General features: G+C 41.8%; 1 protein-coding gene and 2 long non-coding RNA genes across 18 annotated transcripts; 1 reads left to right on the forward strand and 2 right to left on the reverse strand.

Moving 5' to 3' along the window:
• Positions 1 to 1,190: 1,190 nt before the first annotated feature.
• Positions 1,191 to 8,140, reverse strand: LOC141041820 (uncharacterized). Of its 16 annotated transcripts, none has more exons than XR_012203520.1 (13): positions 7,275 to 8,140; positions 6,897 to 7,119; positions 6,744 to 6,776; positions 6,580 to 6,629; positions 6,378 to 6,460; positions 6,089 to 6,183; positions 5,687 to 5,904; positions 4,400 to 4,568; positions 3,923 to 4,018; positions 3,806 to 3,834; positions 3,024 to 3,182; positions 2,829 to 2,933; positions 1,191 to 2,301 (listed from the first exon to the last, which is right to left on the reverse strand). It is a non-coding gene; the product is annotated as an uncharacterized lncRNA (long non-coding RNA). The 16 variants fall into 16 exon arrangements; XR_012203519.1 differs by having other exon boundaries at positions 6,893 to 7,119; XR_012203523.1 differs by having other exon boundaries at positions 1,191 to 2,033; positions 2,129 to 2,301; positions 6,744 to 7,119.
• Positions 2,002 to 8,849, forward strand: LOC141041821 (uncharacterized). Its single transcript, XR_012203534.1, has 2 exons — positions 2,002 to 2,116; positions 8,140 to 8,849. It is a non-coding gene; the product is annotated as an uncharacterized lncRNA (long non-coding RNA).
• Positions 8,850 to 25,372: 16,523 nt separating this feature from the next.
• LOC120974254 (uncharacterized) lies at positions 25,373 to 26,629 on the reverse strand. The gene is made up of 2 exons (XM_073509664.1): positions 25,994 to 26,629; positions 25,373 to 25,932 (listed from the first exon to the last, which is right to left on the reverse strand). The coding sequence occupies exons 1-2, from the start codon at positions 26,627 to 26,629 to the stop codon at positions 25,564 to 25,566; spliced, it is 1,005 nt and encodes a 334-aa protein (XP_073365765.1). The 3' UTR covers positions 25,373 to 25,563.
• Between the last annotated feature and the right edge of the window lie 629 nt (positions 26,630 to 27,258).

Consider the following 27,258-nt stretch of genomic DNA (forward strand, 5'->3'; position numbering starts at 1 on the left):
CTGGCATTGAGAATGACCCTCTTGCCTTGGCAACTCTTTACAGTGGCTGTGATTGGTGGTTGGTATTGCCCAAAGCCGAAATACCTTCGGTGTCTCCGGCTAGGCTCCAATAGTACTTGTTTATTTGATGGAGATCATACTCTGATTGTGTAGTTGTATCACTAAGACGGTCAGCAACATATCTTATGTGTGACAAAATATGATTTAGATTGTTGTCTTTTGATGTTGACCCGGCTGTGAAGTTGGCATTTATTATGCCATAAAGTTCTTTTGCTGCCATGTGATCTCCACTGAGGCTGCTACTCCAGCTGTTGCTAAAATAGTCTATTATTCCTTGTTCTTTTTTGCTTATGCTTAAGAGACTTGCATTTTTCCTCAGCCAGTTGTAGTTTGTTATAGTTTATGTCTTGCAGAACTTTGCTGTAAGAGCCTTCCATGCACTTGAGAGCTTTAGCTGCTAGCTGATCTTGTGCTTCTTCAACTTTTCCATACACATGGATGGATATTGAATTTCTTGGAAGTATATTGTTCAGCTGGTGCTTACACCCATAGAAGTGAATTGTTGCATCAAGACCAGCTGGCTTTCCCTTCTTTGTTGAGTATACTGCGCTTGGGAGGCCAAGTTGCTGCAGCATAGCGTCTAGAAGCACCTTTGTTGGAATCTTGATCTTTTCCATTTTGGTTGCTTAATGACAAGGAAGAAGATATTGTTAGCAAGTGAAGTTTATCAATTTGTATTAATTAGTAGAAAGACATATAAGGATAACAGTAACCAAATGATATGTGCTGTGTATCCATCTATAAAATGAGGCCCTCAGTTTCTGTACTGGAAGCCTTCTAGTGGCCTACTTTAATGCAGACGATTTTTTTTGTATTTATAAAGCCTACTTCTGTACAGTGCAAGTAAGCAGTTATATGGGGCCTTGTTTATGGTAAATAGAAAAGTAGCTTCCATTAATAAATTTGTTTTTTTGCATGGTATAAAAAAAGGCGAATATTAATAGTATTTTAGTATATGCATTTGTTGCAAATATTTGGCACAAATCTCTCTCTCTCTCTCTCTCTCAATCTCTCTGTGTGTGTGTGTGTGTGTGTGTGTGTGTGTGTGTTTATGAAGGTTATCCGCACAATTGAAAGAGTGATGATAGAAAACTTCAGACACAAATCAAAATATACTTAGTAATAATACATAATGTTTTAACAAGCTTACGATTGATTATTTACAATGTTATTAGCAAGGAAAGTAGATAGCCAGACAAACATCATATCGGCGCATTGAAGTGATGAACATTAATTCAGCTATTGCTGCACGTGTCATCATCATTGAAAACGACCTTGTTGTCCAGCATAGCCGCTATATGGGCCTACATCTATTGCAATTATGCCCTAATCTATCTGTTGCAGCTCTGTCCTAATCTTCTTCCCCGTGGTTGATTGCTAGTCTTTTTTTTAAACTCAAGCGCCCCAAGGAGGGCCTCCCTGCTTTCATTAAAATCAGAAACCAAAAGGCTGACAGTTTGAGTAACATCACAGACCTCAAAGATAAAGAAAACTACAATCATGCCCTCAAGATACACGTGCTGAGAGACAACAACACACGTCAATTGTTGCTTCACGAGCTGCCACCATGTAGCACAATGCCTACCACGTGTCTCGCATGACCGCTGGTCTTGATTCCATCCACCAGTCTTCGTCCCATTCCTCTCCCCTGTACTCGTACTGAAGTGAAGTGAGGAAGCAGATGGAGGAGGCGGACGAGGGCACCTTGGGTTCCATCATCGCGGTGGCTCACACTGCAACTTGGCGGTGGAGCAGCTCCCGCTGCAGCTCGGTGGCGCTGCGGCTCCATTTGCATCTCGGTGGCCCGGCAGCTCGGAGTTGCAGCGGCTCCATCTGCATCCCGACGGCCCAGCAGCTCCCGCTGGAGCTCAGAGCCACAAAATCGGTAGATGGCGCCGCCGTTTCTCATATGGGTGAGCCAAATCCGCGCAGTTGCCACTGTCACTCCCCACCGTAGGTGGCGTCTGTCCCGGCTGTGCTGGCACTCCCTGAAGCTGGTGACTTTCCATGACAAAGGAGGCTCTAGCAAGACGATACAGCTACTGTTTCCACTCAGGTAAAAACTAACCTCCTTCGCTGTTTGATGTCTATAGTTTTTTTTCGTGAGCTCATTAGTTCGATCTCCACCGGTAGTAGTTACCTCGCTGCTGGAAAATCGAACTTTAATTCACCCCTGCAACCTTAGCTTCTGGAAGCCATTGTCAAGGGCGGGTGCATGGTCCTGGATAATATTTAACTGATCTATGACAAAAGAAAAGAAATCAAAATCTAATACACATCAGCATAAGCTTTAATTTATCAAGAAAATGCATTTATATAATTTCTAATTAGCTCAGATTATAGTATAAACAAAAATAAATTACAACATGTTCAAATGAATTATGAGGGCTCAAGACCTCGAACAAGATGTGAAAACCCAAAGTCAGATAAATTCTAACTGCACACCTACTTATAACTACTTCCTCTGTCCGAAAATAAGTGTCGTTGAGTGCTAAATTTGGCACTTATCGCATGCATTTGTATGTTCGCTAAATCAAAGAAAAAATAAAGCAGGAAGTACATAAAGTCCGGGCTGGTCACGTCTACATTGACAACCGCTACGTGGGAGGAAGTAGACTTTGTTGATAGTTAGTACATACAATACAGTCTATTCATGCTAACAACATTTGCTATTACTCTTAAATCACACATCATGTTTCTATTTTCTAAATTAGAATAGTGACCTCGATATAGCAGAAAACAAACACACGTGTAGCTAGCTTAATTACCTACAAAGCTATTACCAAGGAAGTAGCAAAATCTTGAGCTCCTTCTGGTTCTTGATCTGTTTCCACTTGAGCAATCCCTCTCTACCTCCCAATCTTCGCTGATGCCTGCAAAAAGTATGCACATGGGACTGCATTAAGATAGCCAAATGAACAAATAGTCCATCAAAATCATTCACTATAACAAAGAATAGTTACCTTCCTAAACCACAACATGAAATCCTCTAGATAGCCTCGTTTCAAAAGAGAAAACTGAACAACTATAGGATGGCAGAGACGCCAAAATAGCTCAAATAATGCAGCCACTGGCTAATTTCCAGGCATTATTGTGACACATACTTGCACTTTCTAAAGCACCTACAATAATAAGTTAGAAAATCAATTTTGGCCTTCATCACACAAGTACCGAGAAGACACTTCCTGCTCACTGATGAGTGACCTTACTTAAGTACCGAAAAATCAAAACAAAATGTTGATTTCAAGAGGGGAAGCAGACACAAGTAACTTCAGATATTGATGTCATTTAAGATCTATACTGGAAGATGTTGTATCAATAACTATATACAATTCATCAAATAAACCTGCGACAACATGCACACAAAATCAGAAAGAATCGGAAACGTTTCGTGCTTTGTAGAAATCTTTATAATTGAAAACTAAATATATAAAACTCATTGCAACTCATCTTTGTTTAGTACAACACTCTGTAACATGCAACCAAGAAACTCAAATTTTGTTCAACTTTCATACCCTCAAAATGCATGGCTAATTACTGATTTTAAGAAGTTGTAACTCATATAGGAGACAATACAACTCTATTTCACTTTAGATCAAGGATTATGCCAAACTTTTGAAACTTATACCATAAATTCACATCTTATCTCTGCAAAGAAATGCAAAATTATGTAGAAGATAACATGGAGTTATTTTCACAAAGCCTCTACAGGATGGGATAGAGCTGATAAAGAAGAGTGCCATACCACTTGATAATCAGTGTCGGCCTTCATACCTGAGAAGAGCATAACAGAGGAAAACTTCATAGTATTGAATAGAAAAATATGCAAAACACACACAATGGCGGGTAATAGCATGCTTACCTGTACCACATGTATTTTGTAAGAAATTGCATGGCATCAACAATGAACTTGTCGTCTACTTGCAGTACATGGAAACACTGCAGGACGGCTTGTTCCCTACATTTGATAAGTTCACCGTCTTGTTACGATGATATCAATAAGAAACAATTGCACATAATGGTACAGTAACATTTCCGTGATACCAATGATTCGCCATAATAAGAAATAAGGTGTAGAATTAAAAACTATAGAGGAAATGAATGTACATAGGTCATTATGCAGTAGAGAAAAATATAACCAGCCAAAGTGATAAATCAGTCTCTATGTGTAAAGGCTGGAGGCTATATTCTGATAAGTGAGAATCCATCAAAGCAAAAGCAATCCAAGATTATCTTTCCTAAAAATGTAGATGAATGAAATAATGCTTCGCATTCAGTATGCCATTCTTATTTCTTTCTGGACATTTAACAAGGAAATTCACAGAAATTAGAATATTACTTAAAATCATCTTTATTACGCGTGATCGTGAGCTTGTCAACGAAGTTAATTTGTGTCGTTGTCCCTTCCTGAGATTACCCCGGCAGTCACCTCATTATTGACCTATATGCCATCTGACAGCATCAAATACCTACTTCCATGGCAGAGGATATATTCTGCACCACTGCCACTGCAAAGGAAACATGAATGAACTAAATGAGCATGTAAAGACTATAAGAATAATATACATATGCTGACACCTTGAACAGATAGTACAAAATTACCCATGGCTTGCACACAACACACAACACCCACCTTATCGCAAATATCAAAACAAATTTGTGAAAAATCAAAGACACAAATTCCACTCAAAGATAATCATATGCAATCCTGATATGTTAACCATTTGATGAAATGCATCGATCACATATCAGAACCAACATTGAGACCCAGCCTACTGATAGAGGCCCCTATTTATAACCATTTTAATGGGCATTAGCTTTAACCTAAGAGCCTGACACATTTACGCATTGAGAAATTGTAAAATATACATTGTGAAAACTAATTATATTCATTCATTGGCCATGCAACCATGTGAATTAGAACCTTACCAGATAGAGTATCTACATGAAAAATAGATACAACATAAGAAGATAAGACAAAATAATGTTATGTATCAACCCGCAACCAAAAATATGTCGGCAATATGAGGAAAATCATCTATAAAAAAGTGTTATCTTAACCATTAATTCATAATATAACATCACCATAAAATATCAGTACACTTGTATATATAATGTGTTGAATAAAAGTTGTACAACTCATTCCATTGAGCTGTGGGTCCGGCCGTCCGGGAATAAGCATGAGCAAAAATATTTAAACACTTCATCTGACATTGGATCCTGCCTGAAGAAAGAAAAATAGGCAGAAAGTCTGCACACTATCTTGACTGATTGATATGATTATTATAAAGAAAGATCATGAACTGCAGCTCTTCCCAAAATATATAACGCAGATGCACCATTTCAACTGCAGCATGGGATAATTTGGAACAGTTTCACTGTCTAAAATGCACTGTTTAATAGAGGAAAATTATGCCTAAACTAAACTTGCTGAGAACCTCGCCAGGCGCTCATAAAAGTATCACTCAAATTTGCCGCGGAACACACAAAATATCTTGTTGAGAGACGATGCTACTCTTTATTCCAGTTAGCTATATAAATGATACATTTTACTTTTTTGCACTTCGTCGAGCAGGTAAAATCTGTAACAAAAGAAATGTTCACACAAATGAAACACTGAAATTACCTTTATAGATAAATATAACCAAGTCAACAAGCAGTAGATGCATCAGATCAGTCTTGCATGCCGTCAACTAAATGGAAGACAACCAGAATATACTGGTTCTGCACTGAACGTTGGCTGTTTCTGTCAAAGGTGTCGCTAGCCCTCTTTTGTGTGAGGCAAAACTTGAGAAATCAGCAACCCATGAACAAATCGTAGGCTACCAATCACATGGTCAGCAGCTGAAACAACAAGAAATTAAGCAATTAGTTAACTAAAATTAAGAACAATAGACTTCACATATGAATCTGAAAGGTAATGAACGGGGGAGACATTTTTCTCTCTACAAATTCTTCTAGCAACAAAGAATTTGTGCATAGAAATAGGTGTCTTCCTTTAGTTGAGCTTTTCAGTTTGAGAAATTACCTCGAAAATCGTAGAATAGTTGAGATTTTCAGATGTGGGCCTCTTCATGCCTTCTCCACTACTGCCTGTTGCCACTTGTGCTGGTCAGACCTAAACTGTGATACAAAAAATAACACGGATTAACAGAGCAAGCTCCAAAACTCTACAGCAGGAAAACTATCCGAATCTCGCTGCAATGCAAAATGAGTTTGCGCATTAGTATGAAGTGACTCTAGTAACTATATTGTCTCTTCAAATCTTATTAGCATTGCCTGTCATACCAAACCAAAGTTTCAGATTTCAAAAGTACCTGCATTAACTGAAAACCATGTACACCGAGCCCGTCCTGTTTGGACTCCTTTGCATGTGTTTCTTAAAATTATTTGAATCTCACTGCAATGCAAAATAAGTTTGCGCATTAGTATGAAGTGACTCTAGTAACTATATTGTCTATTCAAATCTTATTAGCATTGCTTGTCATACCAAACCAAAGTTTCAGATTTCAAAAGTACCTGCATCAAAACCAGAGCACAATCACCCCTTAGCCCGATTCTTCCAAAACCTGAGCATAATCACACACAAAATGCGGAAAATTTAGTCCGACCATAAGTAATATCCATTCATTTTGGTTATTTGCATCAAATTGGGAATCAATCAATGTATCAAAAAGCGAAACCTGATGAAGCATCCGGGAAATTAGCACACCATCCTGCACGACCGGAATTATTACACCACCCACATCAATCAAATTAGTATAACAGCCTGAATTACTATTTGAAAAGAATAAATCATGAAAGAAGTGGACAAGAAACCATGAAAGGGTACCAACAGAGATGGAGAACAAGGGGCGAGAGTATGGGCTGCATGTCATCCAAGAAAATCTCTACAATGGTGGGATGACATCGATGACAAAGAAATAACATGTGGTTCAATTCCTTCCTCTTCTCCTCTCACTCCAGCCCTCTCTTTTCCATCCCTCTCTTTCAAACACACGTGCTGTCCTCCCCAGAGCAGTCCTCCTTGAACATTTATACAAACAGCTGGTGGCGCATCTGCAGCCTCAAAAACATATCACAGTTTTAGAAATTATTATGTGCATAGCTGCAGCCACCTCTGCACAATAATAATTCTTGCAACGCAATGCAACCGAATCAAGAGAGAGGGAGAGAGAGAGAGATAGAAATTAGAGAGGGGTTTGCAGACTCACCCGCACACTTGAGGCAGCGAAGACGCAAGTGAATAGAGCACCTACGCGTTGGGGAAGAGGGGGTGGGCGTCGACGGATGGGACGGATGGCACCAAGCTCGTGGATCCTCCGCTCGTATCTGCCTCTTCCGTCCGCGAGGGCGCGCGAGGAGAGGACGGTGGCGTTCAGCGGAAGGCCGCCCTCCTCACCCGCGTGGCCGCAAACCACCTCTTCCTCACTCAGTTCGAGCCCATGCTCTCCTATGGCGGCTGCGCTCGATCCAGAAGAGAGGAGGAGGAGCCAGCCGGTGGCGGCGCGATGCGGGAGGTCGTGGGAAAGAGGGAGGAGGCGCCGCCGGATGGGGAGGAAGGAGGAGGCGAGGGAGTGGAAGGAACGAGGAGGACGTGATCCCTTTGACTGCTCGATCTAGGTTTTTTCACGAGCGTCTTCATTGGTCACCGACCGAGTCGACGAGCACTTCGCTGCCGCGTGGACCAACGATTTTATGGGCCCAGTGGCAGTCACCCAGTAAAACAGTCAAAGATGTAACAAAAGATAGCAGTGAACAGTAAAAATCAAGGGTGAAAAACGATCGAGCGAGTTGATCGAACGGCCGACCATTGCGCGCGCGCGAAGGCCTCCAGATGGGCGGGTACCCTAGCAGGCTTTATATGTTAGATAAAGCGGAGCGAAAAAATCGTAAAATAGCGCTTAATAGTGGACAATCGACCCGCAAGCGTTCAAGCCGAGGCGTGCACGTGCAGAACGCAACTGTTCAGATCTCCTTGCGTTATCCGATCGAGAGGAAAAGAGAATTTCTCGGGTGCGCTGCATGTGTGTTGTACGGTGGGTGAACACCGCTCACATTCCCAATCGCATTCTTTAGTGACAGATACCACTGCCAAGTCCAGGAGATGTGCAGGGGAGAGAGTTGTTGATTGTCAGCTATTACCGGGCAGACGATAGTTTACTCGAGGCGATTATTCAACAAGCAAATTTCAGTCTCAACTTGGACACTTGGTGGATATAATTCTACCCACGGTGACCTGTGCATCGCCGGAGCGTTGTCCTGAATGGTTGGGGTCACACGAGCGAGCTCGCTAGCCGGTAGCCGCCATTCCCCATGTGTCTCCAATGTGACGTGCCCCGGCTGCGGCTGGCATGGATAAGCTCAGGCACCGGACGCCAGGAGCGGCCGCCATTCCGGCATGTGTGGCACGCTAGGCCAGGGTTGCAAGGAGATGTATCTGGTCGGTGTGCGTGTGTGTACTATTCGGTGGACCTGAGGAAGACGAGTCAGCTTCATAGTCATGCGGTCGCCGTGGAGGGATGCATGTGAATGTGCAAGTTTGACCATTCTTCCTGCCCCCTGTCATCTCGATTACTCTGTTTTCTCCACTCTTATTCGTGTTATTCTTTTTCTTATTTTTGCGTCAAGTAAGCAAGTTTGTACTGTATGATTTTTGTCGTGGGAAAGTAGACTTTGGATGACAAGTTGTAATATGGAACTACGGAGCCTTTGATCGGTACTCCCTTAAGTTTCCTTTGTTGTAACATTGGATCACTGATCTCTTCATGACTACATCTTAGTAAGCAGCCACTGCCCCTTTATAACTACTCCCTCCGTCCTATCGTGTAAATGTTTTTGCAAGCTATGTTAGCTTGCAAAAAAAATTTATATTGTGAGACGGAGGGAGTATTTTTTTAAGTTGCACTTTATAACTAGTATATACTAACTGCCTTTTTCTTCTCAATGACAGTCTGAATATTGTGACGTCTGCCCGTACTTATCATAGCTACAACCCATTGGATAATCTGAAAAATTGTGATTTCTGAATATGATGGTTGTTTCGACTTTCTGACTATAAATGAGTGAGCGTTCTGCCATGCGGCGGCTGCATTTCAGGACGACTGTTAGTAATTGCGTCGCGAGTTTGTGCATCTCTCCATTGAGCAGGACGACTGTTAGTAATTATGCCGCGAGTTTGTGCATTTCTCCATTGAGCACTGCCCTCGTGAAGACAAACAATGTTAGCTCATGAACTTGCTAGTTTGCCTAGAAGTTCCACTCTGTCAAACCGCCCGATAGTAGCATGCCTCTTCTAATAGATGATGCAACTATTACTGAAAGCTAATAAAGGGGTTTGATGTCAAAAAACCAAAAGAAAGATGAACGCCACATGTCGAGTCGATCCGACCATTGTTTTTCAGTCCATTAGGTGTTTAGAGCATCCGTGTTTCTTCACCGAGTAATTAGTTAGACAGAAAAGGAATCAATCCGACAGTGTTCGGAAAAGCGAACACTTGATCGGTAGAAACTTAACAAACATGTTCATCAGGTTACTGCTTTATTAGCCTTACAGATTACACTCAACAGACTCGCAAAAAGTAATAAAGGAAAAAAAGAGGGAAAGTTACACAACAGAACAACACCCACACAACTCGATCATGGAGTTCAGAGCAACACACACAGTAGAAAGGACGTGACAAACTGAAACATTACAGGAACACGCACGCGCGCACCAGTTTATTATCTGAAGTTATGAACACGCTAGCAGGCGGCACACCATCTTAAGGCTACGAGAACCCCACGGCCATTATCCACGTCTCAAAAGTTAGTAGAGGCTAGCTAGCTCTACATGCCGTCCAGGTTCACCTGGGCGCCTGAGCCCCCCGACACCGGGAGATTCCTGGACCTGATCTCGACTACTTCTTCGGTCTGGAACTTCTCCACAAATGCCAACTTGCTGGGCTTCTGTGCATCTGCAGAACGGAAAGACGCGCACACACGTAGCAAATCATGAGCATTGAGCAACTACAAGATAATGTTGACTGCAACATGAACAACACTGTTTTCAGAGCGGCGCTCGTACGTACCATTGTCGTCGTCGGGGCGGACGCTGTAGCCGGTGACGCGCTCGACGAGGTCGTAGAACACATCCAGGAGCTGGGAGGCGAAGCTGGCCATGGGAGCTGGACCTGGGTAGTTCAGTGAGCTACTCGAACAGTGCTACGAACAGTGCTAAGTTGCTGTCGTCTGCAGCTGCCTGCTTACTGCTTGCTCTGCTTACTTGCTTTGAGATGTCTGTGAGTGGTGACTGAGTGAGTCCTATCGCCATAGCCGGGGCGAGGTATTTATACACGGCGACGGGGCGGTGTCACCAACCGACCGCGCGCACGCGTTCCTCAGACAAGCGCGTGCGAGCGCACGCTGGGATGTATGTGTATTCAGAACGCAAAGTATAGTTCAGATTCCACCGAGTTATCGGATCGAGAGAATCAGAATTTTCCGGTTTCTGGGTTCCGGCCCGGCCAGCACGTGTAATGGTGTATCATACGGTCGGTGACTATACATATCTCTGGTGCACATTCCCCTATTACTACTAGCAAACATGCCCGGTTGCAAACCGAAGAACAAAAATACAACATACCTCTATTCCAATAAGCAGCTTGTCAATGGCGGAGACCAAGGTGGACGACCGCATAGGACCTCCCAAAATTTTGGGAACCCCACGAGATGACCAAGTATCACTATATTCTATTTATATGTACGTACGCAAAAAACATGTACTCCCTTCGTCCGCGAATAAGTGCCTTTTGTCATAAATCAAAGTTATAAAATTTTGACCAACTATATAGAAAAGAGTAGTACCATATATGACATCAAATTATTATATTATGAAAGTACATTTCAAAACAAATCTAGTGATACTAGTTTAGTGCCATAAATGCTGCTACTTTTTCCTATAAAGTTGGTCAAAAATTTAACCTTTGACTTAAAGAAAAAACTAGATGTAGACTTATTCGTGAACGGAGGGAGTACATACATATAGATAGCTAGCTTATGGAGCTGACACCTATTTGGGGCCTTAAGCGCCAGTTAAAGGCTATTTTTTTTTAAAAAAAAAGCGCACACTCCCTCCTTTACTTCGCTACTAAATGGGCCAGCCCATTGGGCACAACAGAAGAAGATTCTTACCCGGTTTTGGGAAGCTCCTGAAAGCTTCCTAGCCGGTATTTATTTTTGTTTTCTGTTTTTTTCTGAATCAGGTTTTGTTCTATTTTATTCTTGTATTTTTTGTTTTCTTCTTCCTATTTTTTTCAAATGTGTGAACATTTCGTTTCCAAATTGGAGAACTTTTATCAAAATTTCAAGACTTTTTCAAATCTGTGAACTTTTTTGAGTTTTTTGCCACCTTTTAACGGAACCTTTTTAGTTTTTAGCAATTTTTAGTGAATATTTTCTCAAAATCAGTGAACTATTTCCAAATTTGCGGTTTTTTTTCAAAATACGTGATTTTTTTCAAATATGAGAAATTTTCTGTAAAAACAATGAATTCGAATACATGAGATTTATTTTCATAATTCGTGATATTTTTTTTCAAAATCGATGCTTTTTTTCAAAGTTGTTGATTTTTTTAAATTCATAATTTTTCTCTTCAAAATCTGTTAACTTTTCTCAAATTTTCATGAACTTTTTTTAATTTATTAACTTTTTTGAATCCTCGGACTTTTTTCAAAATCAATGATGTTTTGAAATTGATTATGCTTTTTCTTCAAAATCTATGAACTTTTCTCAAATTTTCATGAAATTTCAAAATTTTGAACTTTTTAAATATTCGTTACCCTTTTCAAATCCATGAATTTTTTTCAATCCTTGAACTTTTTCATATCCAGGAACTTATTCCAAATCCGTGAACTGTTTCTTCATGAATCTTTTATTTTAAATCCATAAATTTTTTGTAGATTTCTCATTTTTCAAATCTAAACTTTAAGAAAAAGGGAGGGGAAAATCAAGCGAAAGAAAAACTGGTGCGATTGACCTACGCACAGAAGATAGAAAAGGCAAACAATAGAAGGGTGCACTAAATGGGATGAGGCCCAGTACAATTCGTAGTGTGCGCTAGAGAGACTTCCTCGCGCAACAGGCGCCGAAGAGGAGTTCTCGCTTACCCAGCAACGCACGCCTAAGCAAAACGAAAAAGGGAACAGCGGCTGCAGTCCACAAGCAAAGTCACAGCCCACGATGCCATACACGTACGGAGTATTTCTTATTCCATCGATCGCTTCCATCATTTGTTCGCCTCAACCAACATCGCTTAAAGATAACCAGATAACCCCAAGGATAACCCCACGGAGAATGTGTTGCTCCATGCCTTGGGCATGGTGCCGGAAGATCTGATGGTTGACGATGGGGTGGTTCACGAGCTCAAGGATATGTTCGACTCCCCCCTCTGTGAGCAGCACATACAGAGCATTGTCGCGCTCTTTGGCAAGACGATCCTGTCGACGGATGAAATGGAGGATTGCAACTCGGTGGTGGTCAGCGTCAATTAAATCGTGGATTGGGGTGTTGGTGGAGAATTTGAGATCTTCCCATGGATCTATACCCATAGATGCTATGCTGGAATGTTCGCGGTTTGACAAATCGAACCAAATGAAAGGCAGTTAGAGATTGTTGGCATGGTACGGGTGAACTTAGTGTGTTTCTAAGAAACCAAAATGGATGTAATCGATCAGTTTACCATAATGCAATGTCTAGGGCCATCGTTTGATGGTTTTGCCTACTTGCCAGCGGAGAGATACATGTGGGGGAGTTCTCATTGCTTGGAATAGCTCAGTGCTAATGGTGGACACAATCCAGTTCAACGCCAACTTCATTACTAGATTGGTGCACACCAAAGTGGGGAGCCGTGGTGGTTCTTCGTTGTGTACATGCCACAAGGTGATGCCTTCAAGAGTCAATTCTTGGAGGATCTATGGACGAGACGTATGGTATGCCAGGGACCATGGATGGTCTTGGGGGACTTCAACATGATTCTTAGGGCCTCCGCGAAGAGCAACAACAATCTTAACGGGGGCATGATGCCTAAGTTCAGGCAGTTTGTGGATGATCACGAGCTCAAAGAGATGTATATGCATGGTTGCAAGTTCACGTGGTCCAATGAACAGGAGGCACCAATATTTACCAAGATTGATAGTCCTTATCTCTGTGGATTGGGAGTTTGTGAACCCAAACTACCTACTGCAAGCATTGTCCACTGGAGTCTCGGATCACGTGCCTCTACACTTATCCACAAGTGTATTACCCCAAAAAAGGTTCTGATGTGAGCTATTCTGGACTAAGCCAGAGGGTATGAGGATGCAGTTAGGGAGGCGCGGATGTGTGACCCGGAGATCGTGGACCCATATACGAGGCCCGATGCTTTTCTACGGAATGCCGCCACCTCTCTACATGCGTGGGGGCAACATAAGATTGGTAATGTAAAACTTCTGATGAGGGTTGCTGCTTGGGTCATCCACAGACTCGATATTGCCCAAGAGAGGAGACTGCTAGGGAGAGAGGAAGCTTGGCTACGACGCACTTTGAAGCATGCGCTCTTGGGGATGGCTGCGTTGGAACGTATGATCGATCGACAACGATTGCGACTAAAATGGATCGAGGAAGGTGACACAAACAATAAGTTGTTCCATGTTGTGGCTAACTTACGGAGGTCCAAATTTTTTTCTCTCATGTCAAGATCATCAAGGAGATCATCAAGGATCAAGAGAGGAAAGAGGAAGCATTCTCTGAGGCTTACCCTTGGTACAACACGGGCCAGAGAACATACTTTAGACTTGCAATAGTTGGGGATTCTGGCTAGGGATCTACACATCTTGGAAGAGATCATAACAGAGTAGGAGATCTGACAGGTGATCAAGGAGTTTCCCCTAGACCGTGCACCTGGTCCGGACGGATATATTGGAGCCTTCTATCAAAGAGCTTGGCCCTATAATAGAAAATAACGTCATGGTCGTGATGATGAAACTTTTTGTGGGCGATGCAAGAGGTTTTGCCAGGCTCAACAAGAGGCACATTATCCTCATTCCCAATAAACCGTACACGTAGGAAATCAGAGATTTTAGGCCTATCAGCTTAATTCATGGCATCCCGAAGCTATTCGCCAAAGTTCTTGCCAATCATCTTTGGAATTAGATGCATGAGATCGTTGCGATGAACCTGTCCGCCTTCAAGGAAGACACCTACATGTCAACTTCCTTTTGGTTCATCAAGTGGCAAGGAAAATCCATGCGAGTAGGTTCCCGGAGTTTTTTCTCAAGCTGGACATTTCTATGGCCTTCGACTCACTATCCTGGCATTCTTTTTTGGTCTTGAGAGGAAAGGGTTTTGGCCAAAGATGGGCCAAGTGGATGGCGGTGCTCCTCCACTTTACTAGCATAATGGTGGTGGTCAAGGGAGTGCCCGGGAAGAAGTTTGTACATGCTTGTGGTTTGCGACAGGGAAACCCCATATCACTGATGCTATTCGTCATTGCAATGGATGTTCTAACAACTCTAGTTCACAAAGCGACAGAGCTGGGAGTGCTTAGTTCTTATGCTGGGAAATCAGCGATGCAACAACTATCGATCTACGCGGAAGACATAGCGATGTTCATCAAGCCTTCGCTAAAAGACTTGGCCTCTGTCAGGGAAATGCTTGAGGTGTTTGGAAAAGCCTTGGGATTTAGGGTCAATTATCAGAAGTCATCCGCTATTTTCATTAGGGGAGACGAGGAATATAGTGCTAGGGTAGCGGTGGTTCTACAGTATGACTTGTCCGAATTACCTTGCAGATACCTTGGCTTGCACCTTGTGATCAGGAGCTTGACGTGGGCCGAGTGGCAGCCCATGCTGGACCAGGTACGGCGCTTCATTCTGGCATGGAAAAGGGGTATTATTCAAAGGCCAGGACACCTTGTTCTGGTGCAATCTCTCATTGCGGCAAGACCAATTCACTACCTCATGATCTCAGACACGCCGGAGTGGATTTTCGAGGATATCAATAAGTGGATGCGGTCTTTTAGTGGGCCGGGAAAGACAAGATCAACGGCGAGCAATGCCTAGTGGCGTAGGATGCTATATGCAAGCCCAAGATTTTTTGCGGGTTGGGCGTCAGGAACCTCAGAGGCCAAGTTCTTGCATTCCGGGTCAGATGGGAGTCGCTCAAGAGGACGGACCTACAGCGGCCTTTGCAAGGATTAACGATGACCGAGGATATGGATGCATGGACTGTATTTGACACGCTGGTTAACATCAAGGTGGGGACGGGTCAGAAGGTTTTATTCTGGAGAAACAAGTGGATCCATGGATTCTTGATGGCTGACATTGCAATGCTGGTGGTGGTGACGGTGCAAACTAGAAACATCAACATCCACACGGTACAACAGGCGCTTGCGGAGGGCAGATGGATGTAGGACTTCAACACCGACCACTCCTATACCGCTCAGATTCAATGCATGCACTTCTGCCATGCGACCGACACAATGGAGAGAGATCCGGCAGCGCCGGATAAGTTCACATGGCCAACCTGGGCGACTGGGGTGTACGCGGCCAAGTCGGTCTACAATAGCCTCTGGTCGAACCTTCAGAGATCACCCACGATGGCGTGTACTTGGAGGAGCTGGGCGCCAATTAAGTGCAAGTTGTTTGTGTGGCTCGCCTTACAACATAGGCTATGGACCTCGGATCGAAGGGCTAGGCATGGACTGTAGGATCAGCCGTCCTCGTGTTTCACGTGCTTGCAAGCGGAAGGCATCATTGACCATATTCTTTCCAGGTGCATCTGTGCCTAGGAGGTGTGGCATAGGGTGTTCGGTCTTCTTACACTCAATATGCACATGCCAACTAGTTCAGACACGTTCTTCGACTGGTGGCTGAGGAAGAGAAGGAACTTTAGGGGCGCTAATAGACGAGGGTTCAACACTTTGATCACCGTGGTGGCCTGGGCTCTTTGAAAGCAGAGGAAAATTAGGGTGTTCAATAGAGTTGACCAACAGAAATCGTCTCATACTATCTCCACCATGGTGTTGGACGAGATTGCCGATTGGCGTCTTGCAGGGCTCGGTGTGGGTGGATTACAACATTTGTTGAGGACTTAGTCTAGATTACTTGTTGGTGTTGGTGTTGGTGTAAGGAATTTGTACCCTGCCTCCGAATGTTCGCATCCGGGACGGGATATTTGTAATTAACTTTTTACCTTCTACAAAAATATGGTAATGCATTTACATACTCTCGAAAAAAATGCCGGCCTCTAAAAAGGGTGACCTGTCAGCCCGTGGTTCAAACCAAACAGACTTCACATGCTGTGTACCCCGCGGCTGTCTTCAACCCCCCACATAGAACAGACCCACCGCACAAACACCCGTAATTAGCTGCCAATGGAGTCCACGGAGATCAGAGGAGATCACACGGTACCAGGGCGCGTCGATTCCGTGCACGGTCATGAATCGCGGATGGAAGGAATAGAGGAGCCTGCCGGTACTCATGGTATCGACCTGTTGGCGTCAATCGTCCCCGATCTGGACTATGAAGCAAGCTCCATGTTAGTGTCCATATATTTCATTAGATCCAAGCTCCGTCCATCCATTTCTCCGATAAATATTTCTGGGCGGAGGAAGTAGTAGTAAGAAGTTGTCCTTCATATAAGGGCTTGTTCGGATCTCTTCTCGCTTCTCAAAACTCTACTCTACATGACTACATATCCAGCTTCTCCTCCTCGCTTCTACCTTCACGCAGCGATCGCAAGAAAGTTCGGCTGCTTTGGCAGCTTCTCGTAGAGCTACAGCCCAGCTGGGATAGCTATGGCCTGCTAGGCATACGTTGGGCCTCCTGGATGCAGCCCAATTCGGAGGGGAAGCGATCGATGGGGACGAGCGTAACCGCGGTGATTATTTATCGCTTTAAGCGATACATCGGCTTCTATCGCTGAAGCTTTTTCCTCCCTGGCCTCATATCGGGCCGGCCCATTCACGCGCAGGGCCGGTCCATTCACGCGCGCACAGTGTAAAAAGAGCACAAAAGTGCGCCAGAAGTAAGAATAGAACCGAGGTCTCCAGAGGAGACTCGCGCCGCACAAACCACTAGATCTAAGTTACCTTCATGTTAAGAACAAGGGGCGATTCCTAGTTGAGGCTAGGCTCGCCGTTATCTTTGTTTTTTTGTTGTTTTTCTGTTTGTTTTTGACAGGTTTTTCTTCGTTTTTTGTTTGGTTTTCTTTTCTTCTTCTCCATTTTTTATTTTCTTTTCTTTTTCTTCTACATTTTTTGGTTCCCTTTTTTCTTCTCCATTTTGTGTTTTTTATTTTTTTCGTATGTTTGTTTTCGTTTTCACTCTACATTTTGTATATGTCAAAAACATTTTTTAATAACTGATCAGTATTTTTTGTACACACGTCCAACATTGTCCGAACGCTCATTCAACATTTTTCAAATACTTGTTCAACATTTTAATACTTATTCAACATTTTTTAAATACTTATTTAACATTTTTCAAATACTCGATCAACATTTTTACCACTTATATGACATTTTTGAAATAATTTTTCAAGCATTTTTTCAAATGCTTCAATAAAAAAATTATATACATGATAATAAAGATTCATCATTTTTTTAATACATGGTCAACATTCTTTCTATACACATTTAACATTTTTGAAATGCTTGATTAACATTTTAAAAATACTTGTTCAACATATTTTCAAATGTTTGATTAGTGTTTTTATATACATGATCAATAATATTCACCATGATTTTTTACTACATGGTCAACATTTTTTATATACACATTTAACATTTTACAAATGGTTGATTAACATTTTGCGAATTCTTGTTCAACATTTGTTTTTCAAATGCTTGATTAACATTTTTATATACATGATCAACATTTTGAAATACTTTTGCAAAAAAATTCAAATACTTCTTCAACATTTTTAAAATAGTTGTTCAACATTTTTTAAATACTTTTTCAACATTTTTATTTTGAATACTTGATTATCATTTTTATATACATGATCAATACTTTTTCAAATACTTGTTCAACATTTTTCAAATACTTGTTCAACATAATTCAAATGCTTTTTGCATAGTGTTCTTTGTAATATATATATGTATATGTATATATATAATATTTTAAAGTATAAACAAAAGTACAAAAATAAAGCAAAAAAAGAAATCAGAAAACGTAAAAGAAGAGGAAAACGAGGCTGTGGCTCTCTCGCACCTGGGCCGGCCCAATTTGGCCTCCACTTTCAGCGAGCGTTCCCCTAGCTCTCGCAGAAAGCGAGAAATAGGGGTGCCCGAGCGTAACTATTCGAGCGGTTCTTTATCTTTTCGAGGGGGACTGCAAAGAAGGGGTATCTTTGGCGGTGGCAGGTTCGCTGTAAATTAAGTGAACTCCATCTTCGCGTTTTGGTGGAGCTGGGCCGGTCGGGCTCCACTTTTTTGCACTGCGCTCGGAGCTGGAATTACATTTGTAGAAATGGATAGAAATGGATATCTAGAACTAAAAATACGTATAGATACATTCATTTCTATGACAAGTAATTCGGGATGGAGGGAGTAGCTTCTAAAATTTAGCTTCTTGGAGCCCATTGTTCAGGTCAATTTTTTCCGTGGAGTTACTGGAGTTAGAAGCTGAAGAGGTCCTTGTCTAGACTGGTGTTTCTGAAATTTAGCCGATGATAATAGATAGGATTCAAGCTGTCAACGCATATATGGTACTGTACTTATTCGCTGCTGTTTTACCTGGCGACTGGCGTCAGCGTACTTGCAAGATTATTACTCCAGTATTGAATCTCGTGTTGTCCTCCATATATAGGATCCATATATTACTCCAGTATTGCATGATTATTACTCCAGTATTGCAAGATTATTACTCCAATGTTGGGCTGGTGTTTTACCTGGCATGAGCGTGCTTGCAAGATTATTACTCCAGTATTGTCCTTCACATATAGGATCCAAGTCTCCAAGATTATTACTCAAGACTATGGTACAATATTGTTTTATTCAATCAGGCGGCCTGCTTGATTGAATCTCGTGTTCTAACTGTTTGTTCAACTAGATGATACCCAGCATGTTGTTGCCGGAATATTTTGCAACATATTTCAATGTGATGCGTTTTTTGAAACTTGAATATTTAAAGTAATACTATAAAAAAATATAACTGAAAATACATATAATTTATTATGTTTGATTACTATAGTTGTAAAATGTTTATTAAATATGAATAGCATAACAGAATGAAAATTCTCATGTTTTTTTGCATGTTGAGATGGGTCTTTTTGCCATGCATGTTTCATGATGAAGCGGCATATTTGCATATTGAGAGACATATGGTAGTGGAGTGGGCCTTTTCTCATGCATCTTGTGTGATGATGTGGCATGCTTAAATGTTGAGAGAAATAGTTAGTGAGGGCTAGCTATTTAGATATAGAAGATTAGGAACCGAGATCGTTCTGGACTTATGGTTAGGGCAACACCGAGCAAACTTAGCTCGATTGAAAGATGTCTTCTGAACTCTGAAGGCAAGCGCGCACCTGACAACTTCGCTCCTGTGGAAGGCATGTCATTTGGCTAATGCCAAGAAACATACGAGCGGTATAACCTATTCTCTCGGGAGAATGGTTTCGGAACTCGACATTGAAAATCAAGATGGGAAGAGGCACGTTACCAGCTGATGCACGAAATTGTGTGCCAGTGCCAGGTTAGTTGCACGGTGTCCTGATCGTAGTTACAATAAATATATGCCTTTGTCCTGCCACATTTGCTTCGTGATGTTATTGCGCTGCGATTTTTCATTCTTGGCAAATAGATTGCCAGATATATTGTAGATATTAGTTTCTTCAATATATCGTTCTGCTTGTTGTGTGCAGGGTAAGCCAGACAAAAAGAATTCTGTCTCATGCAAAACAGAGCACACGGCGAGGATGCGGCTTCTCCGGATGAAGGATCATAGCTGGTATGTTAGCATATTCAGTAATGGGCACAATAACGCTTTGTCTGCAAGTCATGAAGGATCAATCCGGTTCTTATGAACTTCATCAAGAATCTCAGGGAGAATAACATCAGCCTCAGCAAGGTGTATAATATTATTATAAGTGCAACACATGGCGATCAGACCGGCGCTGTTCCATAGGCAGAACTTAGGGTGTCTTTGCTCAAGGATAGCTCAATATGCAATAACACATGACATGGCTAAGACTGTCAAACTTTTAGAAGATATGAAGACTGCTAATCTGAACCTGTCACTACGTGTTGAATGTCAACAGGAAGGTTCCATTGCAAGAACATGCTAGAAAAATCTCTAATGGTATTCCGAGAGCTGAAGACAGAGGCAATCGCAATGCGTAGCCACGATGCATCAATGGCACAACATGAGAATCGATGTGCAGAAGTTGATACGAACATAATCAGCGAAGATCAACGCCTGGACCTGGACATGCGGCCTCCCAAGCGGGTGAAACCGAAGGGTAGGCCACAATTAGGCAAAAATCGAGGCTGGAATACATTAACCCGTTCAAGCAAAAGAACAAATCTATTTCAAGCTTATATGGCAACGAGAATGCACATTCACTGATCAACACTGAACAGGTCAACAGAAGGCATTCCATTTACTCAGTAGCTGCTTCCAGTAAGCAGATCAAGTGTGGTGGGTGAAAGACTTTGGGACACAACAGGGAGACTTGCACACTCAGAGGGATCTAAAGGCGATACAGGGTGAACTTTGCTTCAGTACGTGTCATTTAGTCTAGTTTGCATGATCCTTGTGTTTGCTGCCTTTTGTGTGATATATGTATGTAGAGACTTTGGTAGATGACCTAAATATTATCAACCCACTTCTCAATTCTTTCTATTGGGTTATATGTAGAGACTTGGTAGATAACCTAAATACACGGAGAGTCCATTTTAGTGGCATATACCTAAATATTATCGACCCACTTCTCAATTCTTTTGTGTGATATATGTATGTAGAGACTTGGTAGATAATCTTTACCCCTAATAAAAAAACTATGCTCAACTTTGCCCCTCTTCTGTCTAGTGCCCTTATGAAAATACCTCTCCGTGTCGTTTCCATCCTGTCAAATGCCATTGACCGTCTACAGGACATTTTCTGTACAATTTTGCCCTTGTGTGCATATGCCACTAACATGTGGGACGTACCCATGGGGAAAAGGAAAAAGAACTCTCACTCTTTCACCTCCTCTCTCTCACTTACATGTGGGGCCTAAACAGAAATTTAAAAGGCCAAGGGAAAAACTCCCTCTCTCTCTCTCCTACCTCACAGTTGATACGTCTCCAACGTATCTATAATTTTTGATTGTTCCATACTATTATATTATCTGTTTTGGATGTTTTATATGCATTAATATGCTATTTCATATTATTTTTGGGACTAAGCTATTAACCTGAGCCAGTGCCAGTTTCTGTTTTTCCTTGTTTTTGAGCTTCGTAGAAAAGGAATGCTAAACGGAGTCCAAACGGAATAAAACTTCACGATGATTCTCTTTGGACCAGAAGACACCCAGGAGACTTGGAGTGCAAGTCAGAAGAGCCACGAGGCGGCGACAAGGGTGGAGGGCGCGCCCCCTACCTTGTGGGCCCCTCGGTGACCCCCTGACCTAGATCTTCCTCCTATATATTTGCAAATATTCCCAAACCATCAGAGGCATCCACGAAAACACTTTTCCACCGCCGCAACCTTCTGTTCCTGTGAGATCCCATCTAGGGACCTTTTCCGGCACCCTGTCGGAGGGGGATTCGATCACGGAGGGCATCTACATCAACTCTATTGCCCTTCCGATGAAGCGTGAGTAGTCCACCACAGACCTATGGGTCCATAGCTAATAGCTAGATGGCTTCTTCTCTCTCTTTGATTCTCAATACCACGTTCTCCTCGATGTTCTTGGAGATCTATCCGATGTAATCTTCTTTTGCGGTGTGTTCGTCGAGATCCAATGAATTGTGAATTTATGATCAGCTTATCTATGAATATTATTTGAATCTCCTCTGAATTCTTATATGCATGATTTGGTATCTTTGTATTTCTCTTTGAATTATCGGTTTGGTTTGGCCAACTAGATTGGTTTTTCTTGCAATGGGAGAGGTGCTTAGCTTTGGGTTCAATCTTGCGGTGTCCTCACCCAGTGACAAAGTAGGGGTAGCGAGGCACGTATAGCATTGTTGCCATCGAGGATAAAAAGATGGGGTTTTTATCATATTGCTTGAGTTAATTCCTCTACATCATGTCATCTTACTTAATGTGTTACTCTGTTCTTTATGAACTTAATACTCTAGATGCAGCTAGGAGTCGGTCAATGTGTGGAGTAATAGTAGTAGATGCAGAATCGTTTCGGTCTACTTGACACGGACGTGATGCCTATATTGCATAATCATTGCCTTGGATATCGTCATAACTTTGCGCTTTTCTATCAATTGATCGACAATAATTTGTTCACCCACCGTATTATTTGCCTTCATGAGAGAAGCCTCTAGTGAAACCTATGGCCCCCGGGTCTATTTTCCATCATATTAGTTTCCGGTCTTCTATTTTCCATCATATTAGTTTCCGACCTACTATTTTGCAATCTTTTATTTTCAGATCTATAAACCAAAAAACACAAAAATATTTTATCTTTTGTTTATCTATCTCTATCAGATCTCACTTTTGCAAGTAACCGTGAATGGATTGACAACCCCTTTATCACGTTGGGTGCAAGTTGTTTTATTGTTTGTGCAGGTATTGGTGATTTGTGCGTTCTTCTCCTACTGGATTGATACCTTGGTTCTCAAACTGAGGGAAATACTTATATCTACTTTGCTGCATCACCCTTTCCTCTTCAAGGGAAAAACCGACGCAAGCTCAAGAAGTAGCAACAGTCTCTCTCACCTCCGGCGATACCATGTCGAGCCCGATCCTTGTATTGCCGCAGCTGCTCGCTCACCACGCCTGGCTGCCCTCTCTCACTCATGTATCCCTTCGTCCTCTCTCTTTATCTCTTGCCAGAGAAAGCAGAAGCGCCCGGTCATGCCATTGCCGAAAACACATGGCCAAGGATAGCCCTGAGCCTCGAAATGATGTCCGAGCCTTTCTTGATTGCGCTGGCTTGATGAAGACTATTAAATTTCTCCCCAATAGTCCACTATGGGTGAGCCTTTCTTAGGCACATCTTCACTTGTCCATTATCGCTAGAATGGACGACAAGCTTCAATCATGTGATATGTTCGTGATGCTCCACTTGAATTTGCACAACTCAACCTTGATGACGATCACCACTTGATGTTATCTTCCATGGGTTATATGAGATCTTCCTTTTGATGCAAGCCCATGGAAAAATACCTATCCACACAAAGAAACACCAACCAATGAAACATGGGTAAGTTCACAAGGCATCATGGACAATGCTTAATATACCATGAGATCACTTGATCCAACTCCGTACATCTTCTATGCTTTGTGTGTTGATCAACTTGGATATTCTCTTTGTACTTTGACTTGATGAACCTTGTATCTTATCATTCTCTCTTCATTAAGATGATGTCTTGAAGGTAAACATAAATGTTGACACAATCTTCTTCTTCAAGACATGCCTGCGATAGGCTCAACACCTCACAAGACCAACTTTGAATAACTCCTTGAATAGCACCATGGTTAACCCATAATTTCCTTCTCTTAACCTTAAAACTAACACATGGCCATCAAGCAGTGCTTATGGACAACCCCTTCAAGTATAACTCAAGGCAACCATTAGTCCATAGGGATTGTCATCAATTACAAAAACCAAACATGGGGGCACCATGCTCTTTCAGTAAGTAACACAATCGGCGTGTCCTTAGCATTACTAAGGATTGGTCCATTGCGACACTATTTTACTTTTCATTGTTAATCGCATTTCATTGCTCCATTACAATTACCAAATAGAACAACGTTACACCTCTAAGTATTTACAATGAATTCTTGATACTTTGCACCTACCAATTCATTTGGCTCATTGTGGGCTCGATACTCCTACTTACTAAAAGGATCTACAATTGACCCCCCTAAACTAGTGGGACATAATCTTGAAAAACAACTTAAGCGAAGGGATTAATCATACATTGAGTAGATTCTTCAATTAAATAGAAGGACGTGAAAAACAGTCGTGTTGCTAGGCATTAGACACTAATATGAGTGACACATTAGAAAGTTTAGTAACCAGGGTCAACCATGACACATGACAAGAAGGGCATTTACTTCCCTTTAAGGAGTGTGTCCGCCGCTTGGCTGGAAACTATGGAGGAGTTGTTAGGGATGACACAAACTTCTACATGTTAGAATTTTTATAAGACCGTTGGAGTATCCTTAGGTGAGAGGAATCACTTTAAGCTTTGAGATGTTGGTGAAAAGACAAAGTTTATGTTAGAGACAATTGCATTCAATTTCGTGTCCTGCTCAAACCTTTGGAGGAGCCTTAGGCCATAGGGATCATGTCAAGCTCTAGTAAACACATTGAGAGGCAATATCTCTTTCTTCAAATAAGGGAGGAGAGGTCCAAGTGGGCCATGTGGTAGCTTTGACAGCTTTAGCCATGTCAGATTGACCAATGTTTTGAATTAAGGTTTGTCATAGTGTGCGTGTTGTGTTCATGATCTATGCATTTGGTGCACACATTGCATCTTCAAAACGATATTGAATATTCTCATTTTAGGTAACGACTAAAGACTGTACTACCATTAAGTGGAATTGGGTATACCAGATGTTTTGTGTGGGCCCAAGATTCAAATTGTTGTTGTATGTTGGTAGTGGTGTGCTTGTCCGGAATTATCGCCTCTTTGGATGTTTGTTTGTATTATCATTAATGAACAAACGCAGTTGCATTAAGAATAAATCAATTTACATTAACTTGAAGGAGACATGTGTCCATGTGCGGATGCGTATTTTATGTTGGTAACGGTGGCTATATTCTATTAATGTTGTGGTTGCATATCCACGTGTGGGTGCATATTCACACACGCTTTTGTTTTCACATGCAGGTGCGCATTTTCAACTTACCATTATCCCACATGAATCTCACATTGGCTGTTATCATTTGTGGCTAGTCGATCATGTCTAAGTTGTAGTATGGACTTATTTCAGCTTTTAGTTGTTTCACAAGCATACCTCATGGCTTTATTGGAAATGAGAAGTTTTGAAATGTGTTACTTAAGTGTAACATAATTGTGAAACATAATGTATCCTCTTGTTCATCAATAGAGAAAGCAAAAATGCCATGTTGTTCCTCAATAAAAAAATGATAACTACTCAATCAACAAGAAGAACTCCAAACATTATAGAAAATTAGTCATATTGAAATAAACTCCATTACATAATGCCCTAAACATGAAATGTGTACTGTTGCCTCGAGGAAGCTTGAAAAAATAGTACAATAGACAATGACACCTAATGGAAATATAATATCTTATTCCCTTGATGTAATTCAAATGAAATCACCAACCGACATCTAAAGTAGTCCTCGAAATCATCCATCAATATCATCATCATTCCCACCGGAAGAGCCTGGTGGTGCATTATTGGCCCACTCAACACAATCCATTTTATATTGCTCTAGATCACTAATATTATAGTCCAAGTAAGAATCCATCCCTAGAATTTCATGCGCCTTGTCCAAAGGAGCATTAGACAAGTTATCATAGCTGAATGATTCATGGACGTAAGTGTCATTACCACCGGAGTAGAAAAACCGTGGGGATTCATCCATAGTGTTCTCAACAATTGAGTTAGGGCTCATGTTGTTCTGCAATGGCTTTGTTATTGTGTTAGGACTTGCATAGTATTGAAATTGTGGTTGAAGTGGTGGAGGTAAATCCTTTGCATGGTCAACAACTGACTGTAGTACGGAAGTAAATTGGGTGTTGTGGTGTTGCTGGTACTAGAACCAAAGGCATCACCTGAGGTGGAAGATGGTGGGATGACAATGGTTGCTGTGAAGTCTCATGAATCTTCGGGTGATCTTGTGAAGGACCGCTTGGTAGCAACCAGTTTTGCCGCATGTTTGGACCACCAACCTTTGGTTCATGTCCATGTTGTAGTGGAGGCAAACGTCGTCTAATTTCCTCCTTGACTCGCAATAGGTTATTGAAGAGGTTGGTTAGGTCTTCAAGACTAAGATCTTCTACCTTGGAGAAGATATTATTTGCTGGCATCCCTGAATTCTGAGATTGGATCTTCTTGATGTGTTGGAGTGAGAGGTTTGCTCTCGTTTTTAGCATTTCATTCTCCATGTGCAACCTAGCCACCTCGCTCTGCAACAATGCAATCCTATCTTTCACTTGTTCATCGACAAGAGGCTCGACAAGTGGATCTCCTGACAGGAAAGAATCAACAATGGGTTGCACTAACGGCGTCCCAAAGCCATGCATCTTTCCCGATTCCTTCTCTAGGATGACAGCAACCCTCACGCCTGTGAGGGCGGAGAGGTTACTAGCACTTTTGAACAAATGAGCATGCCGCTTGGTGAACGCAGCATTGCGTTTTTTGTCGTTTTCGATGCGACAGACGCCCGAACGGACCTCCTGCCTCGGCATACTCAAATGGATAACCGAAATACTTGCTACTACAAATGGGAAGCTACAAGTATCTACCAAAAGATATATCTTTCCAGTTGTTGTTGGCTAATGTCAGTTTACTTGGAGATACGAGGAGGTGAACCCCCCCTTATATAGAAGGAAAATGAAAGCATAAACGCCATCTCCAGAAACATGAAGTTTGTCTATGTTCTATACAATTCACAGTTTACATCATAAGTTGGTGTACATCCTTATCCACATATTCAAATTAATTAGGATCCAAAGTTACATTCCTTTATTTTTGAGTAGATCCAAACCGCCAAGTCTTTAATGAGCAATAAATGTATAATTGACAAATGCCTAACTTATGCCCACCATTAATTGTTGGCCAAATATATCGTACGCGTATACATTAATTGATATCCATATTTAGACTCATTGATGTATCATTACCTGAGTTCATCCACATCCAACAAACTTTTTTTAAATGCATGTCATAGTTGCTATCCAATTCTTTTTGTTATTAAGTGCAACTACATCCATAGTATGAGTTAGGATTTGGTGCGCTCGATCGTAGCCATCTAATCATATATGTCAATTTGAGAATTCGGTTAATACTTGAAAACTATGTCTTAATAGGTATGAAT

The sequence above is a fragment of the Aegilops tauschii genome, chromosome 2, assembly GCF_002575655.3.
Source record: "Aegilops tauschii subsp. strangulata cultivar AL8/78 chromosome 2, Aet v6.0, whole genome shotgun sequence".
Lineage (NCBI taxonomy): Eukaryota > Viridiplantae > Streptophyta > Magnoliopsida > Poales > Poaceae > Aegilops > Aegilops tauschii.

Bases quoted from the DNA above. Each gene is read 5' to 3' on its own strand.
- LOC120974254 (XM_073509664.1), bottom strand. From the start codon at position 26,629: ATGCCGAGGCAGGAGGTCCGTTCGGGCGTCTGTCGCATCGAAAACGAC. The intron at 25,933-25,993 runs GTGATGCCTTTG...TCCGTACTACAG, and splicing joins CCCACCATCTTCCACCTCAG to TCAGTTGTTGACCATGCAAA.